The 25514-nt window shown below is 40.4% G+C and overlaps 1 protein-coding gene across 1 annotated transcript; it reads right to left on the bottom strand.

The window, feature by feature from the left end:
- Positions 1–898: 898 nt before the first annotated feature.
- On the bottom strand, positions 899–25302 carry LOC104272385 (protein dopey-1-like; the record flags this gene model as incomplete). Its single annotated transcript, XM_009867365.1, is given in 23 exon segments — positions 899–1456; positions 3518–3577; positions 5484–5613; positions 7117–7281; positions 8209–8264; positions 8754–8890; positions 9984–10136; positions 12470–12531; positions 13811–13960; positions 14135–14244; positions 14777–14856; positions 15114–15258; positions 15557–15623; positions 16314–16418; positions 16922–16977; positions 17481–17615; positions 17927–18052; positions 19867–20049; positions 21038–21149; positions 21255–22593; positions 22596–23249; positions 23927–24186; positions 25202–25302. Coding segments are annotated over 23 exon segments (4692 nt in total), but the record flags the coding sequence as incomplete, so codon positions are not given.
- Between the last annotated feature and the right edge of the window lie 212 nt (positions 25303–25514).

The following is a 25514-nucleotide window of genomic DNA, read 5'->3' as shown; positions in this document are numbered from 1 at the left end:
TAACCCTTCTTGAGAGTAGCAAGGATTAATCAGAATTGAGCAGAATATTGTTTCACTGCTGCTTTACCTCTGTTAGCAACTTCTTAATGAGAAGCTCTTGCTGCTGAATCTTCACCCCGCTTCTGCAAGTTTGCCTGACTTCTGAAGCTGAGGTGGCTTAGAGGTGACTCACATTTTCAGAGTCAGTGCCCAGGTCATGCCCAGAAGGAATTCCGCCCTGCCCCCAGCTTTTTGCATTGGTTATTGTCACCTTGTGCCCCAAGTCCAACTCCCTCCACCCTCAGCGCACCTGTGGCAGCAGCATCTGATGGGCTCTTTTGTGACTGAGCTCGTGGCAGCGAGAAATCATCCCAGCAGAGACGTCATCCCACCTTTCCCCTACAACCACAGCCTGTGTGTGCAAACAGCAGAAGGCAGAGGCTGGCACTGGCCTTGAGATTCAGCTGGCCTCAGTTCAAGGGGGAAACAATATAATGGAAAAGTGCATTTGCAAATAATAATAATGTATTATTGCAATAATCTCTTCACTGGATACTTTTATGAAAGTATTACTTAGAAAGCAATTTGCAGCACTGGAATTTAGAATCACTTTTAAGAGGGAGGGGACAGAGACAAGTTTGTCTTCTGTGGCTCTTATGACTCCCCAGCAGCATGAAGGGGCAGGACCAATGGGCCATAATGTTTTAAATACACAAATATCCTCCTCTGCATATTTCAGCTCAGGGTATCTACCTCTGACAAACATATTTTTCATTGTAGTCCTCTAGTAACTCCCTGCATAACAGCATTTTCCAGATTGTTAAATAAGCACAACTTCAACTGGACAAAAAACCAAAAAAGACAAAAATAAACTGGAAACAAATTGAGAAAATGTGCACCTTGTATTTGTTTTAGGCTTTTTTTAAAGACAGAACTCAAGACAACAAAACATGTACTGTAAAGAGTAGGCACCATAATCAATATGAGCCACCAATATTTAAAGTTGATTCAGGCCACATCCAGAACTTTTATTTACAAATATTTAACTTAAATACAACAATAAGTATTTCATTACATACAAAGTAAGAAAAGAATACTATACAACTGGGAAAGATACATTTTTTTATTTAAATAGTTACACTACATATAAGCTGAGCAGTATCAGTTTGGTTCATGTTTTTATGACGCCTTCAAGAAAATCCTTCTCAACCATTTCTTCTATCTTTTGTCTTGCTTTGCTGGAGAAGGTCTTGAGGTTCTCCATTTTTATGTCCTTATTCGGAAAACAGTTGGGATAAAGGACAGGGCTCCCTGAGTGTCCAACGCATCTGCTTGTGACTTTGCTGTTAAAAACTTGGCTGAGTACGTTGAAGAAAGGCAGAAGCTGCTCAATGCTGCGAACGGTGTAGATGGTTAAAAGCAAGTGACCTGGCTCCCAACTTAGTGTTTTCCCTGAGCTGTCCTCCTCTGGGTTTTTCTGTAAATAGAGATAAACGGGAAACAATACAGAGAAAGCACAGGTGAAAATAAAAGCCTAATGCCCAATAGAGTTTTTTTTCCATATTCCAAAAATATTTGTCCTAGCAACAAAATACACATATGCCGGAGTGCGACTTTCAAAGCAGCTCTCCTGCTCCTCCTCTCTCCATCCTGTGAAGCCCCAAAGCATGGCAGCCCCTGGCCTGGGCACCCACCGTGCTGCCCCTGCTGCAGCGTCCTGCTAGTGAACATCAACAGCCCAGGGCGGGCACAGCCAGCACCGCAGCTGCTCAGTGAGCTGTGTGCTATTTCAGCTGCTTCCCAAAGCAGGCTGGCCTCCGGTAACGTTCCCACATCACCCAACTGCTGGTGTTGGTGACAATAAGCCCCAAAGGAAGTTAAAATAGAAACAAAGCGTTTTCACTGTGGAGCTGGGGCTCAGAGTTTTCAGAAAGAGCAAAAGCAGCGCCGTTTTAAATATCTAAATAACACACATGGAGGCTCTGAGCAAACACTTGACTTTGTCTGCGAAGGAAAAGGGTTCAGTTACTCATTCTCTGAAGACCTCAGCTACACACCTTCTGTTTCACGGGGGGAATTTCAAGAGAGAATTTCAGGAACCCCCCCCCAGTGAAGGCAGCAGTCACACACCAGATGCTCACAGGCAGTGTCAGGACACAGCTGTAACCCCATTTAGGGTTGCCTTAAATATCTGCATACTAAAATACCTGAGCACTAACATCCAGCTGCTTATATGGCACTCTTCACTCATTCAATTTTTTTTTTTCCTTTGAGTCGAAAACCATTCAAGGCTAGACAGTAAGGTACTATCACCAACAGAAACACCTTGTCTGGATTGCTACTGACAAGCCAGTATGGGAGAGCTTCTACCACAAAGTGGTGTTCCAGCAATACTGTTTTTTCCCTGAGAGCAGAGAAAAAGAAGCAGAAAGGGCACAATGAGGAGCCACCTCTTGATCCACCTCTGACCAGCACCTCCCTCCTGCTGCCCTGGCAATGCCTTTGCCAAGGTGGGGAGTCCAAGACTCATGAAGGCTCCACAGCAGCTCCTGAAGAGTGGGCTCAGTCACCAAAGAAGCGTGAGGGGAGAGATCAGCAGTGGGAGCAGAGCCTAAGGTATGGATTGCTAGTTGCACAGCCTTGGAGAAAACAGGTTTTCTTCAAGAGATGATACTTCTGCAAATAGAGTTTTCGCCCTTTAAATGAAGCAACTACCCTGCAGTTCGGGAGCCTACATGGCACTCATATCATAAACCCCAGGTAGATTAAAATTAAATATGAACGCATTTAACTGGGTGCTCTGGCTCCCTGTCACAGAGGATCGCAGCTCTACCAGCCTCAAGAAAAGATAGGCTCATCATGAACTAGAACAAAGGGAAGTCTGAATTCCAACACAGAGTTGTTGATGCTTCCTACTTTTAACGAAGCTACAAGTTCTTCAAGCTTCTCCTTTAAAAACTTCACACAGAAGAGAGGCTTTTCAGTACTCCACCGTGCTGAGCATTACCCAGCGGTGAGCACAGGCCACCTCCAGCACACGGTGAGCGCCAGTGCCACACAGCAGCCAACCAAATGGGCTGCACGTGCAGATGCCATTTCTCCTTCAGCAACAAAACATAACCAGCCCGAGCCATTTCCTCATGGCAGCATCTGCTAAGTGAACACCTGTAATTCCTCAGATGCTTAGAACAACAGTTAATCTGGCAGAGGCTGATTAAGGGTTGTTTCACACCTGCCATTTGGCAAAAAATACCATATTTAATTTTGTGATGACTTGTGATCTTAATGCTTAGAACTAATGTTAATTTTTTGCAACTTATTTCATGTAGGAAACCAACTCAAAAATCAATTTTAAAATTTGCTATACGAATAAGGCCCCTCATGATTCTTTCACTTCAAAAATCTCTCAATTTGGTTTTCTAACAAGACTGATCTCTCTCAATTCTTACTGAATGCTAAATACTGCCCAAGGCCTTGAGGTGATGGTATTGTTATGGTGAGCTTGTTTCATAACTCAAGCATCAAAGGCCACCCTCACCTGATGCTTGGCCATCTCCATTCCCTCCAAAACCACCGTCTTAAAGTCCTCCTGTTTGTCCTGTGGAAGGAAAGAGGAGAACTTTCAGACTCCATTTCATATATCAAAATAACACTTTGCCGTGAAGGCCGTGCAGTTGCTCGGTTGGGTGCTGTGCTTCAGCTAGAAAAATCACCCGCCCCAAAACATCCACAGTGCAGAAATGGCAGACTCTGGAGCGGTGTGGCCGAGACTCTCAGACAAGAACAGCACTGCCAGCTTGTTCTGCTTATTGCCAGCAGTGCCCAAGGAGGTTTTTAAGCACGTTTCCTTCAGACAGCAGAGCCTGAGCGACATCATACTGTGTGAATGTGAACATTAGTCAGTGGGTCCTGAAGGAAAATTAAGACCCGCTGGAACATTTTGTTCAGAAACAGTTATTTTTCTAAGAAAAACCTGCAGCTATATGCAACAGAAGAAACAGCACAAAGAAGAAACAGCCTGGCAGTCCATAATCATTACCTCATGTTTATCTCATCATTGTAGCCCTGGCTGTGGTTCACAGTGTGCAACTGCTGCTGTGACTAGGGGGTTCCAGAAATTCCAGGAAATTTTCTATATTCTTGAAGCATACTGCGTGGAAATCCTGACTTCAGGCATCTATCTCAACATACAGTACTTACCAGCATGTGTATTTTATACATCCTATGTAATTTATAATACACACAGAGAGATTATTTGGAGTGCAACAGCTTTCTAACAGGTATAGCACACTACACTGAACACCAGGGTTAGAGGCTATGCCTGATCAGCAGTCAGTTAAAACTGATTATTCCTTCACACATGCGAGAAGAGAAACTTAGTCTCATCTTCATGACTCAAAAACAATAAAAAGAAGAATGCAGGTGTGCCTCAGATACTTGTTTTATCCCCTACAGCTGTGAGCCTTGTTTGATTGGCTCAGATCTGCCTGCCACTAAGTGATCCCTAAATTTTACTTGTATGTCAGCAGTAGTTTCTTTGCTCAGTGAAAATCATCATTAGAGATTGCAAATGCAGTAGCTACAGCGAGATCCCAGCGTGAGAGCCCCGGCAACACCATCTGTCTGGAGGGAAACCCAAACTTCAAAGCTTTCTCCCATAAGGTTTCAAGCTTCCTCCGTGTTTCCCTGGCCCGCCCTGTCCTCACAGCAGGAGCAGTGAAGTACCCCACCGCAATTTTCTTACTTTGTGGCAGCATAAGGGAACTCCCCAGGACAGGGCTGGGCCGGCTTCCATCAGCCTCATTGGCAGTTCAGGCCTCCACCTCACCCAAACCAGGCGTTTAACGTACCTCACGCACCAATGTAATGACAACCCGAATTCAGCTCCCACTCCACAAAGCGTGCAGCCGATGGTTTCCCAGAACTGTTCCTACTGTTTGGTGCCTTCTTCCATTCCTCGTAACTGCTTCAGGAAACCCAGCCCTCCCTGGCTCTGCACAGCCTCAAAACTTTCGGTTCTGTCATTTTTTTTAGGAATGGAACAGTTTCCTAAATATTTACATGTGATTATTACTAACAAAAATGCTTTTCTACTTTTTGAAGTAGACTTTTTGAGGTAGTTAGTTATACTAGTACCTACATATACGACTGGCTATATGAAAGGATTTTACGTTAAAATATATTAGACACTGAAGCATACTTTACTTTTGCTCAAGTAATACAAACAATAGTTTTACTGGAAACTCCAAAGTCACTGATCATCGTCTTTTTTTTGACCATAGCAGGTTTGGGCTTTTTTTTTTTGTTTTGGTTGTTTTTTGGTTTATATACCTACATATTTTGCCTGATGCTGACTGATTACTGCAGTGGCAATCTCCTACATCAGATAAACTCCAACCTTCATCATTAAAAAAAAAATGAAAATACCCCAGACGAAACAGTGGTGTAAGCTACTGCACATGAAAGTTTTCAACAAAAAGCAGAACTTGAAGCAACTGACATACCTTTGCTTTTTTTCGCAGCAGTTTTGCTAGACGCACCACATAAGGCTTGAATTCCCTCTGATGTGTTCCCTGTCTTCGTACTTCTAAGCCTGAGTCATCTGATGCTTCTGGAATAAAAGCCCAACGATACCTGTCATGAGATAACACAGGCAGACATTATCTTTACTGAACACGCAGGCTTTTCTGATAGATTTGAACATATAAATTAAACGAGGAAATCCAGTTAAGTATCAAAGGATGGGAATAAAAAGACAAAACCAACCCCCCCCCAAAACATCAGTCTGACAAGAGAGAATAGGAAAGGCCCATTCTGAAAAGCAGGAGGTACCACGGTTGAGAACATAGCATTGTCCTTTTCCTTTAAAGTTTCTTGAAGTATTTAAGGATCCTGAGAGCAAGAGAAGGCAGACAAGCTAAAACCAGCAGTATTCACATCTTCACTGTGTGCAAGAGAACTGAAAGCAATTGTGAATTATAAAATCCCAGTGTTACTTAGAACATTTTTCTGGACGTTTGCAGTGCTTACTGTAACACACAAATGTTCACAATATACCATGTTGATAACAGAAACTTGTTTATTTTACCTATTCATGGACCAACAAGACCAAGTGGACCATCCCCTCCACCTTGCTGCCCTGCAAGGACTGGCTCATGCATTATAAACTATAAAGGAAATCAAAGTTTCTGTCCTTCAAGCTTCAATCCAAGCCTCCATGAGAACAAACTAAAAGACAGTGTGATTCAGTATGACTATTGTCTTTCCACAAGTGCACAGTAATGACCTAAATAAAAGTAGGTTGGCTAACAACAGGGATTAGGACATCTTGGAGAACTGAACAGGAATTACGAGCCAAATCCCTGGAAAAGAAAATAAATGAAGGAACCTTCAATATCAGCTTTAGGTTTAGAAATAGTACATGGCACAAACTGACACGGTGTGTGAGTCCTTCCACCCTCCACCTCACACGAGTGTCTCCTGAAAAACAGAATTACTAATAGTGACCAAATGTCTACAGAGCTGTATCAGGGCAGCAGCTCTCACACGGTCACCACTCTGCAGTGTAAAGGAAGAGAGACGAGATACTTTCTTCTGCCCTTGTTGGCCTTGCATTTCTAGGGTCTTCAGCACATGCCGGTCGTTTTGCATTTGTTTTTTTCCAATGGTGCAGAGGCACTGAGGAAGCAGTTGGCTCACACGACCAATCACTGACCAAGAGAAGCCCTACGGGCAGGTTTGCTGCAACATCTTCCAGACGGATCACGCAGGCGTAATTTGAGTGAGTCATGCTGAGACGACACACGGTCCTCTGATCTCATGCATTAATCACTGAGATGCGTGGGTGTACTTTGAGTTCTTAGACATTACTGCAACCAAATACTTTAAAAATAAGGTGCTTCAATAAATCACTATTACTGATTAGCTCACAAGTATGGAGAACCACTTGCCACAGGCTAAATCAAACCATCTTGAGCTCATTTGGTGCATCATTTGCTCTGGGGGCTACTCTGACACTGGGGCTGCCCCGGGTGAAGGCCAGGGAAGGAAAGGAAATGGGAAAACAAACATTTTTGCACGCTAAAATGATGTGTGGACAAACATCCAAAAACTTAAATGACAGTGTCTTCTACTCACATCTGAAACTGAGGCAGGTTTTCAGATGGTAAAGCCAGGGCCAGATCCAGAAATTTGCAAGCAGACAAGTAGAGGTTCAACCATCTCTGGCTATTGTAGGACGTGGAGAAACCATTTCCGCCTGTGTACGTTGTCTCCAGACCAGCGACAGATGGGCCAGAAGTTCTAAAAGAAATTACAGTGGGCAGGTGAGTCATAAGAGCCTTCTGTCACTACAGCAACATCATCTTTCTTACTTTATTTTTGCAAATGTAGAAATCTTTATTTACCAAACTAATCCTAAATCCATAAATCACACCAGGACATTGCAAGCCTGTACTATGGGTGGAGTTTTGTACGTGTGCGCATATACGTATATATGATAAAATGTCAGTATATAACAAAGATGTTACACTGTATCTCATTCCCATCAGACATCCAAATTAAGAGAAAGTTTAAAACTTCCAGTCACACCAGTATTACTTTATTATGGGGAAAAATTCTTCAAAAGAACAAAGAGAATCTAGAATTAAAAAAAATGAAGAACAAGACTTAGGCAAATAACTACTCTTGGGTTTTTTTGAGAAACCTGCCTCTCCTGCCAGAATTCACTGAAATTGGATCACACTGTGCAAAAGATAGATGGGATAGAAGTGGACAATGAAACACTAAAAATCATGTACCTCATCTTTATGTCTTTTTAATGCTACAAGAAAGCACATTCTTATTTAGACCAAAGGAAAAAAAAAGTGCATCAATCTTAGTCCAAGTGTATGTGCAGAAAAGCTGTGAAGTCATGCCACACATATTTTAATTGTAGAAGTGGTGTCATTTTAGCCAGGAAGACACTGTAAGAACTAACATACTTGTGTCACATAATTAACCTTAGTGGTTTATGACTAATCTGACAGTGGGATTTTTTTGTTTTGTTTTGTTCTGAACAATATGTCTCTGATACTGCAGTCAGATTGAACTACCCTTTACTTGTCCTTCTTTTTTGCGTTTGAGAATTCCTTCTAAGATAAATTATTCTAAAAGAGTGACTCTACTGCCCATCAGCACGCCAGGAGACTGTTATCAAATTACAGAAGGGGGGAAGGTTTGTAAGTTTACCTGGAAATGTCTTCATCAGCAGTGAGCTCCTGTTCCATCAGTAAAAACACTCGTACCTGAAGATAAATGCTGTGACTTAATATTGTTTTTTATGGACTGTGACTCAGGAAAATGTTGTAAGGAGGCCTGAGTAACAAGCTTTAGAGGAACTGGTTGGAGCTTTATTTCTCTTCCTGAATTATGATATAACCCTCTGAACCATGAGTGGATACCAACACCCTAAATCTCTTTAATCCTTTTATATATTGCCTGAGCAGCACAAGGGCCTTAAGAAACTGTCTCTTTTATGGCCAGGAAAGCTCTTGGAGGCTAAATCCCTCCATCTCCCACTAGATCAGGCTGCTCAGAGCCCCATCCAACCTGGCCTTAAAAACTTCCAGGGATGAGGCTTCCACAGCTTCCCTGGGCAACCTGTGCCAGTGTCTCACCACCCTCATAGGGAAGAATTTCTTCCTAATTATCTAACCTGAAATGCTGAAGAGGAATGAGGTGATGTCTCAAATTTGCACCAGTCCTCCAAATCATGAATGCTAATTGCAACTCACCAGTTCAGTGATCATGGTCGGCCAAAGCGAGGTCAGGTGCTGTGGGGACATTCTTAAAAGCAATACTCTGAAAAACAGGAACACTTGGGAGTGAAGGGTGGGCACCTGTGGCAAACGGAGGCTTTCTACCAGCCTTTCTGAAACAAAAAGCCAAGAAGGTTTTCTCAGTTCAGGATAATTCCAACTAGCATTCTCTCCTTCCCTCATTTACTCTCATTTTTTACTTTTTTTTAAGTATCTACCATGTTACTGTTTCAGTACTTTGCTACAGTTTTATTCTCTCTACATAAAAAATAATCACTTTCACTAAGCAACAAACAAAAGCGAGAGAAACCTCAAAACAGTTGTATATTTTAATTAAAAATCTGGATCTAGGAATTTTTCTCATGCAAAATTTGACCCATTACAAAAAGATGAGTTAACAGATTCCAACCAACAGAACAACAGCCCAAACAGCTAGGCTATATTACTACTATTAAAAGGCTGCGTCACCATAGTACATGGGATATTACACAGGGAAGACATGCTCTTATTTAACCACAACCACCTCTAAGCACTCACCATATACAGAGGCAGATACATAATGAATTTTTTCAGTCAAACCAACACATGCACTTTGGAGTTCAGACCAGAAAGAAACACCTGATATCTTGAACACAGTAAACCCAGCTACTGACTTGACCAGAAAAAAACCAAAACAAAACAGCACCTCCACACCAACTTTCAAAGAATAAATTCTGGAACAAATGAAACAACAAAGATGATGCAATTGATTTTCCAAGTGGAGTAAGAGACCAAACTGTCCACCTTAGCAGCACTAAAAGACAATACATCTAGAAGCTGCTGATATTGGTACCCTCTTAGAATAAAACTAAGCAGCTCCAATTCCATGTCACTTAATGTAAAACTCACTGGAATATATTTTCTTCAGTGATAAACAGGACAGATGAATAGGAAAAAAAAACAGCTAGAGAAGTCAAGAACTCAAAACTTCAAGGTCAGCCTTTCAATTTACCCCTCGTTGATGTTCATGAGAAAATGCACATTGCAGGGACCCAAGGACTTCCATCAAGGTATACAATGACAGATCAGTAAAACAATCTGGATAATTTCAACTGTTAATCACAAAGTCTGCAGAGTTTGTAATCATTTAAGACCAAAAACATTCTAATCAAAATCTGCACAAACATCGGAGTCCAGAAGTTCACTAAATGACACACTTTTACTGACCTTGTATGTCTGGAAGGTACTTCTGATATTGATCTATCTCACTACTAAAAATTGCAAAAGCCAGTCTCTTCAGGAGCATTGAGCGCTGTTCCAGTTCTACATCTCGATTAGCAAACAGATTGAGTGAACTGCTCTGAGCCACAGCCACTCGTGCTGAAAGAGAAAATGCATAGTGCAGAGGTGAACTTCAAACCTTCCCTTCTGTTTCTCCTTAAGGGACAAATAACTCTTGCTTTCATTGCAGTAAGGCATTTCGAAAGTAGATGTTAAGAAGGTGCATGTTCTGCAATTTGTATTTTTAACCACAGTGATTTAAAATAAGCGTTACAAGAAAACTTGTAAGTATACACAATAGTGCCTGGGTTTAGGGGCTTTGGGGAGGGGGTTTAGGCATTTATTTATTTTTTAAACAGAATTTGCAGGTATGGATGCTCAGAAGCTTGGAGTGTGCAGAATCAATTTTTCCTAAAGCAAAAGTTAACGTCAGATCTTAAAAAAAAAATTCAAAAATCCAAACCAAAACAAAACAAAACCAACAAACCCCATCCCCATCTGCTCTGTTAATCAGCTTTGCCATACAGGCAAAATCCACTGTGTGCCCAGAGGGTCTAAGACAACTCTCCGCAGCCAACTCTCTGTAGGGACAACTCCATGCAGGTCGGCAGATTCCACTGGTTTTCTCCAGTGCACAGCTCTGCGCTGGTCCTCAATGAACTTCCAGGTGATCGGGTGGCTTGGAGGCAACGATGAGCAGCTTCAGAATGGTTGTTAGTGTGATTCTCGGAGCTCTGTGTTCTGTCAAACAGAATCCATGTAGGTGGTGGAACCAGAGGAGCTTGTCTACCAAGTCCTCTCCTACCTGGACAACCGATGTAGCTGGCCTCAAACCAGCTGAGATGAGGCTGAAGCTCTTTCAGCAGATATTACTCCAGATTAGCAACATATTCCTCCAAGTCCAGGACAGCTGCAAATGCCAAGGCCACAAATACTTCAGCCTTAAGGGCATATCCCACGTTTGCGCTGAACTCTTGAACAGCACCTATCGACGCCAAATGCTTCCTCATATTCCAAACCAGGTGGAAGCAGCTGCCTTTTGGGGCTGCTTCTGGCAAACATTTCTTTATGTCATTCATGACAGCTGTTTCACAATCACAGTGAATGGACAACGGCGGGATGTTAGGCACCAGTGCTTGAATAAAATCCAAAAACTGCTCCTGTGTGGCACGCTTTTTGTCTGGCAGAAGGGCATACAGCACCTGATGCACAGACCTGTACTTCTTTGCCAGGATCACACAGATCTAGGCAAAGAGTTTGGGGGCTATTGCAGATGTGCTGTTCACACACCAGGCACTGGATGTTTACAGAATTTGCAGTCAAGTCATTCTGCCAAATACAAGAATCCTTCTGGATCCCTCTCAAGTATCACCAAGCAAGAAAGACTCGTGCACACCTGGTGGTGGCGAACAGATCTTGTGTTCCTCAGGTAATACAAGGTCATCCAGGCTCACTGGGTCTAACGGTGCTGCATTTAACTGATTGCCAGATTGGTTTTTGTAAAGCTTCTCTTCTCAGAATTACAGCACGAACTGCAAGACTTCAAGCTGGACACGCACAAATGAGTAACTTCATTTGTACCCTCCACCATTTCTTCAGCTCACCACCTTATCCCCATCACAAACCTTGTCACTTAATGTGAAATATAAAAATTATAAATTGGCCAACATAAGTGCAGCCAGCTAATGCACAGGTGGGATGCAAGGAGGAAAACTACAGGAGGGTTTCGCTCAGGAAGCTGGGGAGCAGGCAACTGGTGCCGGTACTGCTGTGTGCGTTGTGCAGATGGACAAGAATCGCTGCTGCCATGGGGACTGCTGGTTCCCCATGTTCCCAGTTTCCTGGAGCTGACAAGGATGCTGGGGTGGTGGGATGCCATGCAGTTAAGTATCTCAATTTAAAAAACAACCCTCTCCCACAAAAAAAAACCAATAAAAAAGGTCAGAACACCAAACAAGCTGAGGTCAATAAAGCAGGCTCTCCAGCCAGGCAGTGTGCAGGCAGCCGGAGCTGCTTCCCCTCCACCACTCACCCACCTCCCTGCGTGCCTACTCCTCCTGTAATGCAATGTAATGTAATGAATAGTGCCAGCACGGCAGGAACGAGCTCCTTGACTGCCCTCACTCTGCATCCTGTGAGAGACCTGTGTAGAGCTGACCACACAGAGCTGACCACATAGAGTTGTCCGGTGGAGAGTTGGTCACAGAGAGTTATCTCATTCCAGCATCATGATGTTCTCAGATTCTCTCACTTCAATTCATCTTATTTATGGATCTCCAGAAACAAGTGGTTGAAGAAAAAGTGAAAAACATGGAATAAATCAAACAGATTGGAATAAAAGTTGAACAAATATTTTCTTAAAAATACTTTTTCTGCCCTTTTTCTAATGTTTCCTGTGGAGAAAAGTCACGACTGCATCAACAAATACTTACTCATCAAATCTCTGAATGTGGTTTTGTCATGTGTCATCAAATTATCCATAATAGCTCTCCAACTAAAACAGAAAGGTTGTACACAAATCAGAAAAGCAAGAAAAAGGGAGGAATTTAAAGGAATATTTGTAGAACTTTTTTAATTCAGCCTCAAAGCTTCCCATCCAAGCTCTCTGCTACATAGGTGCAATTTGACCTGAAACTGTATTTCTCAAATCTCTTCTCAAAGAAAACAAGGGTGCCAACCAGAGCTACCTTGACAGTCTGGAGAGGTGGGTCTGTGTGATTCTCATAGAGTTCAACAAGACCAAGTTGCAAGGTCCTGCACCGGGGTCAGGGCAATCCCAAACAAACAGGCCGGGCCATGAGTGGATTGAGAGCAGCCCTGCAGAGAAAGACTTGGGGGTGTTGTTGGTGGATGAAAAGCTGAATATGAACCAGTGATGTGCACTCACAAATATGACCCGGTGTGGGCCCTCCACACCCCCGCCAGCCAGTCATATTCTGGGCTGCATCAAAAGAGGTGTGGCCAGCAGCTCGAGGGAGGTGATTCTTGTCCCTCTGCTCCTGTCAGACCCTACCTGCAGTACGGTGTCCAGCTCTGGAGTCCTCAGCCCAGGAAAGACATGGACCTGCTCAAATGGGTCCAGAGGAGGGCCACAAAGGTCATAAGTGGCTGGAGCACCTCTCCTGTGAGGACAGGCTGAGAGAGTTGGGGCTGTTCAGCCTGGAGAAGAGAAGGCTCCGAGGAGAGCTTACAGCGGCCTGCCAGTACCTGAAGGGGGCTACAGGAAAGCTGGGGAGGGACTGCTTACTAGGGCAGGTAGCTGTAGGACAAGGGGTAATGGCTTTAAACTGAAGAAGCATAGATTTAGATTAGATATTAGGAAGAAGTTTTTCACTATGAGGGTGGAGAGACACCGGAACAGGTTGCCCAGAGAAGTTGTGGCTGGCCCCTCCCTGGAAGAGTCCAAGGCCAGGCTGGATGGGGCTTCGAGCAACCTGCTCTGGTGGGAGACACGTCCCTGCCCATGATCTTTAAGGTCCTTTCCAACCCAAACCATTCTATGATTCTATAAAATGTTAACCACTTTTTCCTCATAGAAAAAAATAAATTAAAAAACCCTTGAAACTGAAAAAAGGACTTGTGCATAGAAATATACCTCAGGTAAGCAGATTTCACATTTCACGTGGTAATCTAAAACATAAAACTTTCCTTTATTTCTCTCAACAGAGATTTTTTTGTGAAATTTTGGTCCACGTTATACATACTCTCGTGTCCCGGTATACATAAAATTTGTAACTGACATCAATGCAAGCATGAAGAAAGAAAAGCCTTACTGGTTAACACATGAAGCATCCATCTGGAAGAAACTGGAATCCATAAAGAGGTCAAATGCTTCTTTTTTCCATGCTCTCCTTGTATACTGATAGCCACTAAGACTGCTTAATAACTGAACACAGGCTCGATAGCTGGATGCATTGTGAGCACTAAACCAAAAAAGAAAATGAAAAATCAACATGAAACACCTTTTAATTGTTGCTTTATAGGAAGTCTGATATACATCTGATCATTATCATGCTTGTTTCAGCTTAAGTGTCACCCACCACATTTCAGCTTAGGTCTGTAGGGACCTATATCAACTGAATAAATGGTAAAGATACCTGTGATTACGGAGGTAGGGAACAACATAGTGCATAATATTTACAAGCAAAGGAATAACTCTCTCTTTTTCATCACTGTAGAAAACCATATCTAAGAGATGAGCCAAAACCTGGAAAAAGAGAGGAAAACATGTTATCATACACTCCCAAATTGTTTTTTATCTACTATTCAACATTTTTTTTTTGTATCACGTCCTTCACTGAATGTTCAAGTTCATGATAGAAGTGATCAAATTTCAGGTATGATACAAAGTCCAGACTTTAAATATCCCATCATTTTAAAAACACAGAAGCATGAGCTCCTGTGCAAAGCATTCTACAGAATAAGCTACTAATAAAAAAAATAATTCAAAGATTGACTGTGATTATCAGCACTGCATAACACATACTACTAATAACACACAGTTTGCCACCAAAATTTTACTAATAGACATCCAAAACGCTTTATGCCTCGTCCATCTCACTGAGTATTTATAACTAGGTTAGTAAAAAAGTAAAAAAGTTTTATATATTTTTACATGACAGGACCCAGAAATACCTGTTTCCCATCAAATGTCTTTCCCCAAGCTTCTAGTCCAAAGCTTTTCACAACATAAAGGTTTATTATAAGACAGTATTTATTACATCTGAGGAGACATTTACCTCAGAAAGTAAGGTCAATGCATGGACACTATAAACAGATGGAGTTATGTTTGAAGTTTCCATTGCTGGAGACAACATATCTAAATGAAGATAATAATAAAAAAACATGTCTAAAGTTAGTTTCCTCAAGCCATTATTTACCTTACAAGCATATGTTAATAGAACATATTTTGAAGATGTACAGAGTTTGCCAGAAACACTGTGTAAAATACTAGTGCCTGAACAACACTGAAGCCTTTTTAATGTATTCATTATTTATACAGTAAAGCTGCCTTCTTGGTTCATTTTGGCCTGATAATTAATGTTTTGTTTAAAACAAAGATGAAATTGAAACTACCTTCAACATCCGATTCTAAGTTGTTTCCATCAACCATAATCTTGGGGGAAGGCTTAACCTCCAAGTTGCGTCTCAGCCAAGTAGTCTGTTCCAGCGAAGAACCAGCGATTGCCCCAATGGCATCCACTATCTTGTGCGTTACATCCTGGTAGAAAAAAAGACCAAGTATTTTAAGAACTTCATGCAGAAGGGCTGTATTTGTTGTCTTGATGCGGTTTTGCAGAAAATCTATAGACCTAATTAAGTCTAGAACTGCTTTTCAATCATTTCTGTTCTATATTATCAGTGATAACTCCACAGAAAATCGTTTTCAACAGATTATAAATAGTACTAACTACAAGATACTGAAGAGTCATTTCAGACTACAGAACTGATATATCAGGTAATTCTACACTTAATGTTCCATATTTTCAAGCAAGACATACATACAACAAATTTCTTACCTGAAGATCTCTCTGATCTTTCTTATTCTCCAGGCTTGGGTTTTTCATAATGAACTCATTAAGAACACTGAAAAAATACAGAATAGCAATTTCCATCTCACAATATATTATTCGGTAATTTTACGAGCTAGGATGAATTAAGAAATTTATGTGCACAATACTTTTTTACTAAATCTTCAGTCACGCTACTTACCAATATTCTAGAAAACATCCTTTCAAGTATCTTAAGTTAATTTTGATCATACTGTAATGGTTTATCAAGAACATACTTTACTAGACTATACACAAAAGTATCTTTACAGAAGTTTACTAAGGAAGATAAATTTCAGAAATTTAAGAGAATGGTCCTTGAAGCTTTATGCACAAAATCATATTTAATTTCTAACACTCCACAAACAGCTTTCACACTGGAATGAATTCCTTCTAGTTGGTTGTAAAGATACAAATGCCCAAGAAATAGTCACTCTAGTGACTGTAGTCACTGTAGTTATTTTCTAAGAAAAACTGTTAACCAAAACCTACTGTTGAAGGAGCCTGAATCTCTGAAATAATTAGTAAGGTGAGCTCATGGCTTGTACTGTATTATAAAATTTAATAGATGTTACCATTCTTTAGAGAAGAAACTAATTTGATAAAACCCACAGAACTCTACCACTAAAAATAAGTGATAGAGATTTGAAAACACTAATATTTCAATATGATTTCACACACTTCTATTTGAGATTACTTGGAATTTGCAAGTATCAAGAGCACTTACCCAAGTATGAGGAATTGACCTGGAGCTGGAAGACCAACTTGGATGGAATCTTTTAAGAGAAGCAGCAGCGCTGCCCAGCTATCTACCAAGCTGGTCACTGGAATCCTAGGAGAGAGCAGCGATGGCAATGAAAACAGCATCATCTCCCTCAGGTGTTCCCCATTTTCCTTCTGCCTCACCATTCTCCTGTCGGATATTGTGAATCAACATTCACACAGATTCTTTGGTTGCTCATTTAATATTAGGTGGCTACATCAACCCATTAAGAAAAGGAGGAAGGCAGAAGACCAGTGTACTCAACAGGCTTTTCAGTCCAAGTTTGGGGTGGTACCAGTGAGTCACAGCACAATTAAGAGCAGCCTTCTTTGGGCAGGGGACAGATTTCCTGCAGGATTTTTAGGCAGGGGAAGAAAGGTGATGCAGAACTAGGGAACTCGTAAAATGAATTCCTTTCTTTTTTATGACACCTAGAGTTCAAAACCATTATTTCTTCACAGCTTGTATTACACAGGCTATTTCTCATCCTAGGGATAATAGACAGATGCAAAATATTCAAATTGTCCATCTGATTCTTCAAGACAGAAGTAAAATTTAACTTCTTGTCTTACCTTTGAGTGTAAGCATAGAAAAACTGCAACATGCAGACTTCCAGTGAAAGATGTTTCTAGAAAAAGAGACGAAACCTGTGTCATCAGGAAGAAGAAAGTGACTTCTTTTCCCCTCACTTGCCAGGGCAGAACTGACAATGCTGCAATGTTACTGCACTGTCTGAATACATAGCTTAATTCACTAACAGGATACTACTAATGTCCATTTGAGAGTCTCTCTACAGAGTTACTTCTTTTTTATTATTCCTTCTTTTCCCCACTTTCCTTTCCCAAAAATCAACCTGATGTTAGGGTATGCACTGGTTGCCCTAATGTAAGCAGCCTAATCCTATAAAACACGGCATTGTACAAAAGCAGTAAACAGGATTCTGGAGTTGTTCAGTAAATGCAACGACTTAAGGAGTATGACTTCCCTCCAGAAGCTCATCCATATATGATATACTGTGCAAATTTTCACACTACTGCTCAGCTTTGCGAATAAAGTATCCATATCATTGGTGTTCTCTGCTTCAGCAAGGGGGAATGAAAGGAAGCAACAGCATCTCAACAGTTTTCATACCTTGTCTTTTGCTATGGCTGGAGGCTGCTTCAAAACTTCTTTAACTGTTTGTATAACGGTCTCTGTTCTCATGACACTGATAGAGCGAACTAGCTCGACCAGTAGAAGTTGTTCTTCACCTGCTGTAGGAATGACCTGGAAAAATCAAACGTATGTCGCAGATTATCATCACGAACAACGTCTATGTCAAAATTCAGGCAGGTGGCCTCATGGGATTGAAAGGTTAGTAACTAACAGTTCATCCAGAGACCTGAAATCGTTTATTTTTTTCCTGAAGAAAATGTCTAATCAACAGAAGAGCTGCCAATTAGAAATGCAATATGAATATTCTTTACATTACGTACTATATGTTTTTTCACTGGAATGCCCAGTTTTCCTCCTTACTACTTTTGAATCATTTAAAGTTCTTATTATGATTTGAAACGACCACGGTAGCATAAACATACCTTTGTCCTAGAAGCATTTTTATTTTGCCTCCTTTCATTCCATACAAATGCAATAGCAGCCATGAAGTGAACTCCGTGATTCATTGAAATTGGACCCAAAAGTTCAAGAATCTGCTGCCTCAAGTTCTGAAATGCAGAAGCAGAACACGGCCACCTTTAGATAAGTACCTCAGCAATATGTTCAAAATAGCTAGCTATAAAGCCATACTTGGATGGTAACTTATCACTAACTTCTCTAAAAATGGAAGGATGCACTCAGAGGGTTCATAAAGCTCTGTTCTATATCTGGTACTCTGCCATCACTTTACTCATGACTAAGATAGGGGAAGAAAAAATGCACTTTTTAAATTTGCAAATGGTCATGAAGTGGGAAGAAATTGATAGAAATGTACAGATCTAAAAATGACAAACTCAGAAAAGCATCCTGAAAACAGATAAGCCGATCTTCGCATGCAAAGGTAGCGATAAGCAACCTTAGTGGTTCAAGATGAGAAATTATTCAGAGAGCAGCACTACAGATAAAAAGTTTTGGGATTATAGTGGATCACAAACTCATCCTTGATGACTTTGCAAGGAAGGGGAAAAGAGCATTCATAAATAGCAACATCTCATTAAAGACATTAAATATTTCCCCTGAAAGAAGTTATCACATAGCAAGTCCAGTTTTGGACACCTTACTTCAAGAAATGTACCACAAATTGACAGAACTCAAACTGTAAAAAGAGAGATTAGCGCTATGAAATATGACCTACAAGAAGAGGCAGAGATCTGTTTGTACACAGTCAGTAGGAAAACATAGAATAGTTACCAAATGTGGACAAGGTAATCTGTGCACAAGGAAGAGAAAAGGAAGAGGATGTTCAACATCTGCCACATAGAGTGACGGGCTTGCTTTATAGCAAGTGTTTATTCTTCAAACACACAATTCTGTGAAGTCCCACAGTTTCATGTGTTTTATTGAAAAAGCTGAATTCAACCTGGACTTTTCCTTATACAAGACATGTTGAATGTTCCTTTGAATTCTACAGATTTGAGCAAATTAAGGCAAAGCTGGAGTGTATGGAAGAGTTAATGTTTAAATTCCCTTCTTGCCAGTGAGTAGGAAATCCTATGGGCAGCACATATATGAACATGGATACTGTCTGTGCAGACATAGTCTTAAATAATTTATTTCTTATTCCTTCGATCTGAATGACAAAAGCTTGAAAAGGATGTAACACAGCATCATCACAAACAGTACCCTATAGTATTCAAATTAACTGAGGAAATCCTATTTTAAAATAAGGTGTCAAATTTAAATGACAATTTCCTATTTAATAATGGAAAGTTGAAGAAGTCTGAAATGCTTCCAGGAAGAAGGCTAGGCAGCATGTTCTCTATAGTCCTATCCAGTCCCTTCTCAGGTTTTCCTCTTTACGATTACCAGCTCACAATCTGCTATGACATCTCTCTGTCCCCATCACTGGATGGGAACTGAATGAATAAAGGGACTAGTTGATACGTGTCTTGAGTATTAGATGTTTCAAGAGGAGGGTTCTCTTCTGTTCAGATTCTGCACCAATATTTTATATCTTTTGAGGCATAAGAGAGTGAGTTATTTTTTTCTTTCAGGATGGATTTAATTTTCTTTATGAAAAGGAAATGAGATGTCTCAAATTGATACACTCAAGTTTAAAAGCAGGTTCAATACCAACAGTCCTGTGTGATGTACTCTGTGCAGTCCTGCCTCAGCAGGGGGATTGGACTAGATGATCTCTAGAGGTCCCTTCCAACTCTGATGATCCTGTGATTCTGTGCATAAAAGCCTTGTTTGTGGAGTGGGTGATTAGATAAAGACAAAGGTATCGAAACTCAAGTTACATTTAAGGGAATACAATTGGATTTAGTTTGACTAAGGTATTAATTAACGACTTAAATGACATTATCCCTGATATTCTGACCTTTGTTGACCCAAGATTGATTGTGGTAATGGATGCAGCAGCAGCAGCAGTAGTTTTCTCCGAAGAATCTGCAAGGTGAAGGATGCTCCACAGTAAAGTCACAGAAGACATGATCATATGCAGGATAGAGAGGATCCCATTGCGTGCTTCAATCAAGTGCTTCTGATCTACATTAACCAAAAGCTGGTGGATTTGAAGGGGAGAGAGGAGGAAGACTGTTAAATATCTACATAAATAGCATAAGCAAAATACTATAAAATGACACTTAACAGACATGGAACCTTTCAACCCTAAATCTTTTCACAATAGTTTTTCACTAATTCTCACAGTATGCACAGGTTTTGAGTCTACTAAAAATAACTGTTAAAGAATCTTTTGATGCAGCTGTACAATATCCAATGTATTCTGAACAGTTGAGGCTTCATTTCTACAGCAACCAACTTTGTATCATCTGCCTGTACCTCCACAAAACAATTATTACAGAATTTTAAGTGTAACTAATACTCTAGGCAAAATTATTTACTTGCACAGACAATAAACATTCTTCCGTTACTTTCAAGTGAATGGATGGCAAAGAGATATAAGAATACCATAAAAAACCCCAAAGCACGATTGCAGAGAGAGCAGAACAAAAACTTTCTTGCAGAATCTGGGAAAAACTCTTAACAGGGACTATGTTCAGAATATCAAATCTAAAAATATAGCGTGACTGAAAAGGTGGATTATGGATATAGAAAAGGAGCAGAAACATAGTGTTTTGATGTATTGCAAGATGAACACAGTCTAGCAAGAAAATAATAGGAGAGGCATCAGCCTGGGAAGTTCCACAAAATGAGCCAGCTCTAAAAAGTGGCATTTTAGAAGTCTGAAAATGTTAAGGAATTCCTACTTTAGTTATTTCAGGGTAACAAAAAAAAAACTGCAAACCCCAAAGCCAAAACAGAACAAAGAAAACAAGAATCTAAGACTCTTTAAAAGCATATTAATATACATACAACTAAAATAGATTTTCTGGTTGAGATGTGTATATTATTAATAAAAAATATACTTATAGCTAAAAAAATATATTTACTATTTTTGCCACTCAGATCTTCCTATCTGGTAATACAATCATAGTCCCTAATTTGACATATACTGCAGAGGGACCTCTCAGACACCCAGACAAGCTTACCTGATGATACTGCGTGGATGGATCCAGGAGACAGTAATGAATGATTGTTGTGATCCCTTCTAATACTGTAAGAACCATATCTGGGGGAGTGACCGATGCCATCCAGAGAGGCCTAAAATATGAGATTCACCTTTTAAGAACGGGCTAATCCAGTTGTAAAGCAATTCAACACAATCCAATCCGCTTAAAAAGATTATACACCTCTACGTACACATACCTATTATCAGATAATCCCGTTTCATATTTATACTGCTGAATTAAATTATCCAAGTTCCTGCAGAGCTGAAGGGTCACTGAAACAACCACCCTTTGCAGAACTTTCCCCATGTAAGGCAACGTAGAAGTGATAAGGCCGATCCACTGGGGATGCATTTTGCAGGCACAGTGCTGGTGTAAAGCTCGTATCACCGCGCAGAGAAACATGCCTTGGCAGGTTATCGGCTGGGAATGTAAATACTGAAGAGAAGTCATTGGCTGCTGGGGACCGATGTGCTCCAAGTCTGTAATGACAAAGTCAAAGCCCACTTCATTTTCCTCAGGCACAGTCATTACTCTGTGTTCCAGCACAATCAGCCGCTGGAGTACTTTTAAAAGCTGTGACTGCAGAGTACTGCCATTGTCAAATTCATCTTCAGAAAAATTTATAAGGCTGTCTTCGGAGAAACCTTCTTCCACAGCCACCATGTTTTTTCCAGCTACTTTTTCACTGTGCCATTTCTGTGCGCTGAAGATAGAAGAGAGCAGACAATGCAGGATCACCTTCTGAACCTTGCACTTGGACAACATGTCTGAAATGAAACTAGGGAAGCCCTTGGCAGAGCTTTCTATCACTTTTGCCAACTCAGCAAAGAGAAGGGTCAGTATTTCTATACTCATCATTTGCATGTTACGGTTTCCTATTAGGTCTTGCGAGGTTACTTTAACGTGAGTCGGGTAGTGGCTCCGCATGTAGTATAAACACAAGGAGATAAGAATTTCTATGTACATGGAGCTCCGAAAGTTATGGTTCGAATCGACTGGGATGTGACTATAGAAATCCTTCCCCATAACAGATATTCGATGCCTGGCTAGAAGATTCTGGAGCAACGAAAGCTGGGGAGTGTACGCATTGTTGACACTCGTAGTGGAGATAGCACTTACAAAAGCTGAAGGATTAGTTTTCAGAACTGCTTTAATCGCAGAGAAAGCATACAATGTCCTTGAAGAGTCATACAGCTGAAGATAAAGCAGTACATGTTGATACAACGGATGGATATTGAAGTTGGGAGATTTCCGCATTCCTGGGGACCCTACATCACTTTCTATTTCGGAAATTTCTCCTTCTCCACAACTGTACCAGTTTTCTAAATCAAGACCATCACTGAAGAAGACATTCGTTTGTTTAAGTTTTTCTGTCTGTGCCTTCTTCTTCTCTTCATCTTTCTTTTTGGCTATTTTCACCTTAGGTTTTGCCCCTGGTTGTTTACCAGCCTCTTTAACAATTGTTTCTTTTTCTGACATTTTTTCTGGTAGCTTTCCTTTAAAGCTGAACTGAATACTACTGTGGCTTCGCTTTCAGCAGAAGCAAGAGTGAGATCAGAGAGGGAGTGCTGGCTTTCTGCAATACAGGGTGAAGAGTTATTTCCTGAAATTTCATCTCTTAAGCTCTCAAGACCAGTCTCAGTTGAGGTTGACAGCAGTTGGGAGCTGTCATTACTGAGCAAACTACTCTGGCTACTTTGAAGATTTTGATCTTCATTTTTTGTCACCTCTGCAGAGTTATCCAAAGGACCGAATTTACATGAAGCATCCTCAGAGTGTAAACTATGTTTAACTGGTTCAGCCTCTTCTTCAAGACCACTTACAACTCTGCATATAAGATCTGTCACTACCTGTTGCACAATTTCATCAGGTGAGTCTTCTCTCAGAGTCTGAGAGCTATCTTGAGCACTCAGGCTTTCTGTTTCCACTTCAGAACTGATGTTGTCTCCAGTGGACGACCGAGAACAGCCAGAGTCAGAACTCTGCAGTATTTCAACTTGATGGTCAGGAAGGTCAAAGTCGGACACAACCATGGGTATGGTCTCGCTGCTGGTACTTAACAAGGAAAGCCTGTCACTCAGAGGGTTGACAGTCAGGCTGAAGTTCTCCATTTCATCCATAGCAAGCTGTTTTTCATTGCCTTCTTTAGGTATGATAAGTTGTCCTTGGCTTACAGGCACCTGGGAAAATGCTTAAAGAAAAGCACAAAAAATTTAGACACATAATATTTTGTTCTTTAAAATAAGAATTTTGAATTAAAATATATAATCTAAATGATTAAAGAGGCTTCAAATTATAAAGGCAAGGTAAACATTGTCTTTCCACTTCCCAGCAGAAAAAACAAAACGTTAATATGCAAGTGACACATAGTCACATAACCAGAGCAAGATTACTTTAGCAGCAGACCTTAGTGAAACAACAAAATTCTCCCATGAAACCTTATCTGTTTGTGTTTTCGTAAAAAAGAATTTAGTAAAATTACACAATACATGCAAATGCTTTCAAACTTATCAGTATGTTTTCAGTGAGCCCCACATCAGTGGTCCTGAATTAGGATTTCATTAGAATTTCATTTCTTGGTTAAGCTTCAAGCCATATTCTTAAATTCTACTGAAGTTCAGCAAGACATAAGAAAATGCTCTGTTAAAATACTTGCATCATCTCATCTTATTTAGAGAACAATGAAACTTCAACGATAATTGAGACACCCAAACTTGAATTAGGAAAAAAATGCACAAATGCACATGTAAGCAGCAGCTATTATTTCAGCACTATTATCTTGAGCGTTGCCCTCAAAAAATACTAGTGTGGTTTTAATGTTGCATGCAAATAAAACAAGAACTTCGTAGAGCCTTCGTCTGTACGTACCATCGGCACAGCTAAACTTCTGCATGAAGTGCTTTTCATTTTCTTCTTCAGGGTGATAGGGAGATTTAGTCCAGTAACATTCAGCCTGTACCCGCTGAACAGAAACTCGCTGAGTTTTTGGATGGAGAAGCAGTAGGAGCAAAGGTTCAAGAACCCTTGCAATATCATGCCTTTGAAGCACTTGGTTTAACCAGGCTTGTCCCACTGACCATGTAGATCCATCCAAGCTATTGAGGCTGTCCAGCATGATAAACAAAGATCTAGAACAGAAAGAAGAATGAATCTAGCACAAATTCTACACTACTCACCGAATAATCCCATTTTAACCTGATACACGATAAATTTCAACATATCAGTACATACTACAGTTTCTTCTCTGTACAAAACAGTATTTTCTTTAGAATCCTAATTCTGCAATCTGTTGCTTTATATTTTAGTCTAGTCTCATGAAGAAATGGCCAGGAAGAGCTAGTAATAAAGTCAGTTAAGACAGCTGCTCTAATAGTAGTAGTTGAGGTATTTATTACAGTTACCAGCATGACAGGCTTTGCTTGACTACTAAGTGCTAGTGCAGTATAAAAAGATAATACTTTAAAAGTCAATTCACAAAGATGCGTGGAAAAGAGAAGGTAATTTACTCAAAGACCTTTTCTTCAGGAATGGAGAGGAGAAATACACTCAAGAAGTCAGCACTTCCTACTGTCATTATTTTCTTCTTTTAATAGTATTTTTAAGCCCTTAAAATCCCTTTCAGACTTGGGGGAAAACAATACATATATCGGACTCTGAATTTTATTGACTGTTTTACATCCTCCAGTAGTACATGTTCCTAAACTTTTAGCTGTACGTACAGAATTTATTGTCACTTCTGCAATGAGTGACAGTACCAAGGCAGAGAAATATTCACTTTTTCACATAACTCATTTCTGGGTTGACATCTCTGTCCTCCTTTTGTTTTTACCAAATCACAGCAAGAACTCAAATACTATCTTCAATATACACAAATACTTTAACCACAGTGATAGTCAATGAATCACGTGACCATTCTGTCCTACTCTTTACAGCTACCAGAAAAACTTACAGTTTACATAATCATCATCATGAGAACACTTTGGTCTAACACAAAAAAAATTTTGTCTAGCATGAATTCCTTTCTTACTTGCTCTCACAATTACACTGTAGTTCTCCAGTTTCTAAACACGCTATGCTGTCAGTATAACACAGTTAACGATTTTGAAGCAAAATTATTAGTGCATCATGCTTGCAATCACCAACCTGTCAAAGGTACGGCCAAAGGAAGAAGACTTGTTAATATGAAGGTCACGGGTGAGATGCCATAGCACTGCAAACTTTGCATGAGCTTCCATTCTTACTTTCTGTGGATCAAATTATAAGTTAGATCTGTCAGAAAACAGCAGCCTCTGATAAGAACGGGTGAAAAAAAAAAAGTATACAGCAGCTTAAAAGATGTAATGCAACTATGAAAATCAACCTTTTGACTATGTGTTCAAATCCTATTTTCTAACATTAAAACCAGTAACAGGCAATAATCTATCTCTGTGAACCATTTAGTAACATGAAAGGATTC

Source organism: Apaloderma vittatum, unplaced genomic scaffold (assembly GCF_000703405.1).
Source record: "Apaloderma vittatum isolate BGI_N311 unplaced genomic scaffold, ASM70340v1 scaffold2504, whole genome shotgun sequence".
Taxonomy (NCBI): domain Eukaryota; kingdom Metazoa; phylum Chordata; class Aves; order Trogoniformes; family Trogonidae; genus Apaloderma; species Apaloderma vittatum.
Note: the sequence above shows the minus strand (reverse complement) of the source record. Positions and strands in the feature narration are given on the sequence as shown.